We start from the raw sequence: 8,477 nt of genomic DNA, 5'->3' as shown, positions 1-8,477 counted from the left end.
AGGGTTCAAGTAGAAAGCAAATGTTTTGAGAATGATGATGGCAACAAATGTACAAATGTGCTTGACACAATGGATGGATGGATGGATTGTGATAAGAATTGTAAGAGCCCCCAATAAAATGATTTAAAAAAATAGACATTGTTTTCCTAACTTCTTTTACTCTGTGTAAAATTTTCATTCATATGAGTATCTGTATTAAGCTGAATTTTCAAACTTAATGCTATACCAGTTTTTGGATGACAAAGAATGACAAATTTATATTATTAAATCCTAACAGTTAAATATAAGGTTTGAACATGCCTATTTCAAGCGTCATGTTCTATTTTATTATTTAGCTTTACTCACATATACAAGGGCACCTCAAAATAATCAGTGCTCATTTGTTCTTTGGTGCGAGGGGGAGAGTGATTTGGAGTGTGTTCACCAGGTCAGACTGTTCATCAAACGTTCTGTTTAGAGGTTCTGAAAAGATTGCCTAACAGTGTGCGACAAAAAAGGCCTGATCTGTGGCAGACAGAGGAATGGTTTTGCCACCATGACAATGCACCTGCTCATGCAGCCATCTCAGTGTGCCAGTTTTTTGCCAAAAACCCCCAGCATGTCTCTCTTGCCCCACACATCTTACTCACCTGACCTCACTTGGTGTGACTTCTTTTGTTTCCTGGAATGAAGTGGAACATGAAAGGACGGTGATTTGATAAAGTAGAAGAAGTGAAGAACAAAACGAGGTAGGAGTTGTCAGCCATCCAAACAGATGGGTTTGAAAAATGTTTCCAAGAATGGAATCACAGATTTGACAAATGTATTAAAGTGTAATGAAGAGTACTTTGAAGGTGATAAGGTTGTTTTGTAAAAAATATAAACACATAAATTTGAAAAAAAAATTCTGTTTTTTGGGGGGGAACCCCCTCATCTACCACTTTCTTTGCTTTTCATATTTTCATATTTTCCTGCATACCCGCCATTCAACCTAATAGCCTTCATTCATCTTTTGCCTCAGGTGCACCTTTTAGGGGTTTCTCTACTTGCAAATATCTTCATGTCCCTTTGAGAATGTCTTTTCTGTATCCTCGTTCACAGATGCTTGATGGATACAGAAGTCTTGGGTTGGGAATTTTTCCTTTGAGCACTCTGGACACACCAGCCTGGCTCCCATGGTCCCAGTCAGTGTCAGCTGTTGGTCATCCTGAGATGCAATCTCTACACTGTGCTTCAGGTCCTGGTGGCTCTGTCAGGACTGCTAACTGCAAGGTCAATTTGAGAACTGACGTATTAAAATTAAATCTTTAATCCACGAATCTTTAATCTCTCCACTTGTGTAAGTCTTCTAAAGTTTCTCTCGGCAGTTCTGTGTTTGCGCAGCCACTTCCAGAGCCCTTTCTTCGTGCGTGAGGGCGCTGCAGGGGACTGAGATGGAACGGACTCAGCGGCAGGGAGGGACGTTCCTTGAGCACACCCATCAGCGCACACCCATCAGCTCATCTACGGCAGGTGGCTGACAGCCCCAGTGTCTCAAATCTGCTTATCTCTTTCTATGTCTGCCTTTCCCTGTATTGAACTTTTGTAAAGCCCAGTCATCTTTAGTTTAAAATTTTTACTGAATCACACATAGGAATAAATAGGAAAGTATGAGAGTATTGACAACTTCATTAAATATTACTCTAAAATATGTCTTCGGAATCACATGCAAATAATCAGAATCAAAGAATTATTACCATTTGTACAATGTTCACAACGCTCATTTATATGTATAGACATATAATTATTAGAAAGCAAATTGTTTTATAATCTAGAGAGTAAGGTACTGATAGCTATGACTAGCTTTTGAACTGTTTCAGGCTAAAGGGAAGCCTGGGCACTACCACTCAAATGGGGAAAACTAATGGGAATTGTAACTATGCAACTTTTGAAGGGCTAGGCCTCCGCACCAAAAGCAGAATGCATATTACATTACCGTTTTAAAGTCAGGATGAGCGGAGCAGGAATAGGCCTAACGGTCTGAACCAAAGTCAAGAGGAGAAAAAAGCAAAGCCCTTCACTGCTCCACTTGTCCAGAGATCATCATGTTCTATGAAAACTGCTTTCTTACTTTTCCTATGTGTGTGGCGACAGGGTAATCCAGAGGGAAAATATCTGATAACAATTAGGAACTTTACATGGAGAACACTCCAAAGCATCAATTTGTGGTAGAGTCCCAGGTGATCTTTTTAAGTGCTAGAAATATTAATTTTCAAATAGTGCAAACCCTCAGATTCTGTTGGACTACTAACTATAAGGTTGGCAGTTCAAATCCATCAACAGCTCTGCGTGAGAAAGATGAGGCTGTGTGCTCCTGCAAAGACTGACAGCCTCAGACACCCACATAGGGAGGCTGAGTCAGGATGAGCTTGATGGGGGGAGTTTGGTTTCGGGGTGTTTGGCAGCATCTGAATCTGAGAAGAAATCTAGAGAGCTGCATGTACACATGTGTGTGCATGCATCCGCGTATGTGTGGGGTTTAAGAATTTCCACATGCTGACATAGAGACTCCATCAGGCATAAGGTAGGTGTCTGTCAGTTTGGTTTTCATCATGCCATTTTTGTCTCTAAAGTCCCCACATGAAAAGACTGGCTTTGAGTCCATCGGAAGAGCGTGCCATAGTCAGTGAGGTCATAGGGGACATCGTGCTGGGGGCCATCCAGGATTAGCTCATTTCTGAGATGAGATCTTGGTATGGAATATACAGTGGATGGAGAAACAACGCTGTGGGTCAGATAACAGTACGGAGAGTTCTTGATCATGAATTCTATGTACTGGCAAAGTGACAGCACCTTAGTGACACACCTGTGATAGGCACACTGGGAAAATGCCCATCGAATGAGATGGCTGGATCATGTGAAACATTTTCACTTTGGGACTGAGGCGGGAAAAGGGGCTCTCTGGTTATATTTTAGATAATAAGTGGGTAATACATATAGAATAAATTCTAAACCTGTGAAACTGAAGATAAAACATCAATTCTGATTATAATTGCACGTAATACCATCAACTTCAAGTTAAAAAGCCAGGCTCTGACTGTTTAACTTGAATCTTCTGTTGGAAAATGGATGGTTCAGACAGGTGGTTAAGGCTCAGCTTCTGGCCTCCCCTCAGTAATTAGCCATAGGAATTACTTCTGCGTTTATACATCCAGGAGGGAGACTCCACGACTATGCTTTCCTTCCCAAGTCTGCGTCTCTGCGGTACCAGAACTGCGTGTACTAATCAGTTCCCTAGCCACTGTCATATGGAGAGAGAGTCTGGCCGTCTTGCTCATTTTCCACTTTGAGAAACTCTAGGCAGGTACAGCAAGGTTGTAAAACTGCTTGGCTGTGCCAACCAAAGCTAAATACTTATATGCCTGAAGACTCAAACATGCCATCCCTGAGTATGTACCAAAAAGGGCTGCCTAACGACCTGTTCTAGAAAGTTCAAAGCCACATTGGTCATTGTAATGAATACCTGGGACCACCCACATATCTACAAACAGTAGAATGGCTATGTGCTTGTGGTCTAGTCACACATAGAATGATACGCAACAATAAGAATGAGCAACATATAGCCACACAATAAAGTGAATAAATTTCTCAAACAATACTGAATAATAGAAATCAGACAGGGGGAGGGAGGTGGGGAAAAAGAGGAGCTGATCCCAAGAGGTCAATAGAAAGTAACTGTCTAGAAAAGAACGATGGCAACATAGGTACAAATATGCCTGATACAATTGACGTATGAATTGTAATAAGCATTGTAAGAGCCCTCCATAAAATGATCAGAGAAAATAAATCAGATAAAAGAGGAGGTACTATGATTCGAGTTACATAAACTACGAAAGGGCAGCTGGATGTGAAACCGATGATCTGCTCTGTAAACCTTAACCCAAAATCCTGTTAAAAACAAAGGCAATCGGTGTCTGTTTTGAGAATGAAAAGCAGTGGTGATCTTAGGGGAGGTGTGACTTAAGTGACCGGGGTGAAGGAGGTGGGTTCCTGGGGTACTGATAATGCCCTTTCCACGATCAGGGTATTTCTGACACGAGTGTTCAGTCTGTATCTTGAGATGTATACTTAAGATAAGTGTAATTTTCTACAAATGTATTATACTTCCTCAACACCAATTACAGCAATGGACACTCCTCCAGCTCCACGTTATTCAACAATATTAAAAACCAGAGGATCAGGATATCAGGATTCCTGACGTCCATGTTCATTCCACATCTGCCACGCTGGACTGGTTCCAGTTATGACTGAGTCCTCAGATCACAAGGATCTAGAGATAGAACTGGTAATACCAGTATGTCTTTCTTCTTGTTGAGACATTAATTTTCCTTTGCTCTCTTTTAGCTGTCATTCATTTCATCGCATTTTTTCCCACCCTAATACGTGGACTCTGGCAGACGTTACCATCATTACCTTGCACATTAAATGTGGCAAATGAGTGTCTAGCAATTCTGTTTGTTCAAGGAAGAAAACAGGATCTGAAAATGCTTTAGGGGTGGGGTCCTTGCATGAAAGCTAAAACAAATATTACCTCTATGTCCCATATACCATTGTTAGGGATCAAACTGTCTCCCTCAAAGCTGTCGACTTGGGTCAGCCGTGATTCTCGGTCCTATGTCCTTACCCGATGTGCTGTAAACCCTACGCTCTCTGATGTAAATGAGGCAGGATTAGAGGCAGTGACGTCAAGGCGTGTGGTTACAATCTACCGGATTAGGTTATATCTTGAGTCAAATTCTTTTAAGACAGAAAAGAGATCAAACAAGGGAACAGAGATAAAAGGGATCCCAGTACCCCCAAGAAAGAAAAGCATGTCCTTTGGACCCAAGGTCCCTGTGCTGAGAACCTCTTAGACTAGGCAATAATTGATCTAAAGACACAGGAGCTCTCCCAGGAACTCTAGGCCCACCTATGAGAGCAGGAGGCAGGGAGCTTCCCCAAAGCCAAGAGTGAGACAGCCTTCTGATAGAGCTGCCACCTGGACTGCAGACTCCCATCTCCCCAGACTCGGACCGGCTACACTTCTGTTTATCAAAGACAACCAGTTGTGGTCTTGCGGTCACAGCAGCCCTAGAACACTCCTATGACAACCGCGGTGTGTGACTATAAACTCCTTGACCTGAAGGGCTGTTTAAATACAAATGGGAGGATTGTGGCTCAATATACTTTTGTGAATTAAATTGGACACTTCCGAGACCAGCTTAATGTCCTGCAGCTGGCAGTCCCAATTTAAAACATTTAACTTTTGTGACTTTGTGGGAGAGGGAACGCTCGTAGTATCAGATGTCTGGAAGTAAACCTGAACTTGGTGACTTCTGTAAACACTGGTTTTGAGGCTGTTTCCCACCTACATAGAACCATTTTTATAAACTGGTTAACCAGGAGTCCAGCTGCAGGAATGTTTGGATGTTTCCTTGTGGCAGGAATTCATTGTCAACTGAAACTTTAGGATACTATAGCAGAAAACAAAACAGAGCAACTCCCATGTGGGCCAGTGCCTCCCAACGCCATGTCCGGATGACTGAGGCTGCGGACGTGGATGGCCTGAGGCGTTAGAAGGGATCCTGCGGCTTCCATAGACTGGGGCGGATTCTCCGACTCAAAATGGCAGCAGGGAATGTAAGTGGGAGAATCAGTTCTTTTTTGTGTTTATACAGGGCATTGCATTTCAAATGAGACTTCTTATATTACAATGAGCACAACAGGGGTGCTCTAATGATTGTACTTTACCATAGAGCATCTCCATGATCCCTTTATTTTGGCAAATTGCTTTTAATCATCAACGGTGGCACTTCTTTTCTGGTAGTTAACGGTTAGCAATTCTGCCTTTTGAAGCATTTTTCCTTCTGCTGCCACAGGGCAAGCACACGGAGCTGCGGGTTGGGCTCCTCATGGCCTGCTGCACCCACGGGGTGTGTGTGTGTGTGTGTGTGTGTGTGTGTGTGTGTGTGTGTGTCCTATGTTGCTCCAGACTAGCTGAAGATTTTGTTTTGAATTTCAGTTTTTCACGTCATTGACACAAACTATCCCCTCTAACTCCTTTTTCTGTGAGTTGGGAAGGAAAGGAGGAAGAAAGAGAACCATGGAGATTTTTTTAAATTAAAAAATGTCAAGCCAAGTACAGTGTTCAATTAACTGTGGTTACCCCACGGTCTAACGATAGAAATCAATACTACATTAGCCAAAGACCATCCTTTCCAAAATGTTCTTCCTGTCACCTGGCATCTCTCTCCAGTACTATTCATGAGAATGCGGAGTGAGCTTACTGCCAGCTAAAGCCACCTCTAAGAGCCGAGGAAACGGAGTGCTGGTGGAAACACAAGCAGGGATGAACAAGGAGGAGGCGGAGGACGAGGACGGGAAAGGCCTTCTTAAAGCTAGGTTCTTTTGCCTTTAGCTTCCCGACTTACTGCCAGACAAAGCTCTAATTCTCTGAGCCTTTATGACTAAAGCGTGTTCACCTTGTGGATGTTGTTTTACATTAGACAGATAACACTTTTGTTAACCATACAGAGATGGAATTTCCTCGTAAAAAAAAAGCATTTTAAAGCGTAAAGGGGGTTGCTAACATCAAGTGCTGAGAGCACACATATTTATGTGGTTCCTGCTGCTCGTTGCTGACAAGTGGATTCTGATTGAAGTAGAAAGGCTGTGACCTTTGAGAAGCAGACTGCCAGGGTGGTCTTCCCAAATGTGCCTGGGTGGGTTCGAACCACCAACCTCTCAGCTGGTAGGCAAGCGTTCACCCGGCTTCTCCACCCAGGACCTCCTAACATCTTCGTAAGCGCATGCCGTTGTTTGTCTCTGCTTACCTCAGACATCTCGTGCACCAGCAAGAGGGGGATGCTGACTGTGGTGATGTCATGCGTACAGCAGACCTTGAGAATATTTCGGAGTCCCATAATGGCAGGGTGGCGGGCCGTGATGTTTCCAGACTTCACGTTGTCATCCACACATAGATGGAAGGCAACGTGGATTTCTGAGAGATTGGAATGCCGTGTAATGTAAAATTCTCCTGCGAACAACAGGTACAATAAGGACTTCCAAGTGCATAAATCAGATTCATCAATGGGCAAAGCTGAAAAGAGACGGAGCTGGATGCGAAGAGGTGTACAGAAACCTATCTGAGGCTTAAGAAGCTACTGTGATTAGAGCTCCTGGATTCTCGGAAGGGACATTATGCATTAAGTTCATAAATGGGTAGGAAGTGATCACTATGAAGTAAGACAATCAAGTGAGTACTCGTCATCTCTCTGATACGGAAATTGACAATGTCCTGTGTAACCCACTGTTAGCATGTTACTCCATGACATGTCTTCCTCATTCCCTACATGTGCTCTTCTCCCATTTAGAAGAGCAACCTCTAGCCATTCTGCTCAGGACTGAAACAGAAGAGGGGATTTGTCCTTAATTCTTTTCTTCCTCTCACTGCCTATTCCCCAATCTAATCCACCACTTCTAACTCCAACAAATAGCCCAAGTCTACCTTTTACACCATTATGCCAGCATCATTGCTCACTGCAATAGCCTAACTCACATTCTTGCCCTCATACAAATGATTTCTTCTAGCAGTCAAAAGGATAAAAATGTAAACCAGATCGTATCACTTCTCTACGCAATCTTCCAAGAGGTCTGCACCATCCGTGCCTGTGCTATGCCTCTAACGCCCTCTTGTTTCAATCTCTCTCCTTAGGCTCTTGCCACCCAGACTTCTGTTCAGGTCTCCAAACATGCAACATGCAGGCCACATTCAGGGCTGCTGCCTGAAAGTTTGTCTCTAAAATCCTCACCTGGCTGGCCTTTTTCAGCAGTCACAATACTAGCTCAGGTACCACCTTCTCAGAGAGCGACTGTGGCTCCCTAAGCCAATATAGGGCAGCCCCTCCCATTTGTGCACATGATCCTATTTTATCTTCTTCTAAGAACTAAAATAGTTTGTTCATCTAGGCTGTGTTAAGTTTTAAAAGCATTGCAAAAAAAAAAACATTGCAGTTTGAGCTCCGTGACACCCCACACACACACACACACATGCACACGTTTTAATCAATCTTATTTGATGATCTATCTCTAGCACACAGAACACCACTTGGCATAGAAAGAACCAATAAATACCTGCTAAATGAATGAATGGATGTTTTGGCCAATTGCTATAATAGTGCTCCTCAAACCTTTAAAATTCATGCTACTTACAATCACACCATTTTTTATGTAGACCCAGTAGCCAAGAATAATCTTATCATTTTTACTTTATAGTCATATTCATCAATAAATTAGAAAACACATAGAGAAAGTGTTTTCATAAATACACATGCCTAACTAGGAATCCTAGTATCTTGTTTTAGGAAACGTTTGCATGTCTCTACTTTATTTTTCTTTTATATTTTTAATCGTTTTATTAGGGGCTCATACAACTCTTAACACAATCCATCCATACATCAATTGTGTAAAGCACATTTGTA

At 42.6% G+C, this 8,477-nt stretch overlaps 1 protein-coding gene across 2 annotated transcripts in view; it reads right to left on the bottom strand.

Moving 5' to 3' along the window:
- CUNH12orf4 (chromosome unknown C12orf4 homolog) overlaps positions 1-8,477 on the bottom strand; it is a 48,689-nt gene that overhangs the window by 6,609 nt on the left and 33,603 nt on the right. For both annotated transcript variants that reach the window (XM_045285867.1, XM_045285866.1), the window contains exon 11: positions 6,831-7,033. In XM_045285867.1, the coding sequence (XP_045141802.1) occupies positions 6,831-7,033 (203 nt within the window). The remainder of the gene's footprint in view (positions 1-6,830; positions 7,034-8,477) is intronic.

This window comes from Echinops telfairi, unplaced genomic scaffold, assembly GCF_000313985.2.
Source record: "Echinops telfairi isolate 266 unplaced genomic scaffold, ASM31398v2 ScPeMD7_7479;HRSCAF=8517, whole genome shotgun sequence".
NCBI classification, from domain to species: Eukaryota; Metazoa; Chordata; class Mammalia; order Afrosoricida; family Tenrecidae; genus Echinops; species Echinops telfairi.
Note: the sequence above shows the minus strand (reverse complement) of the source record. Positions and strands in the feature narration are given on the sequence as shown.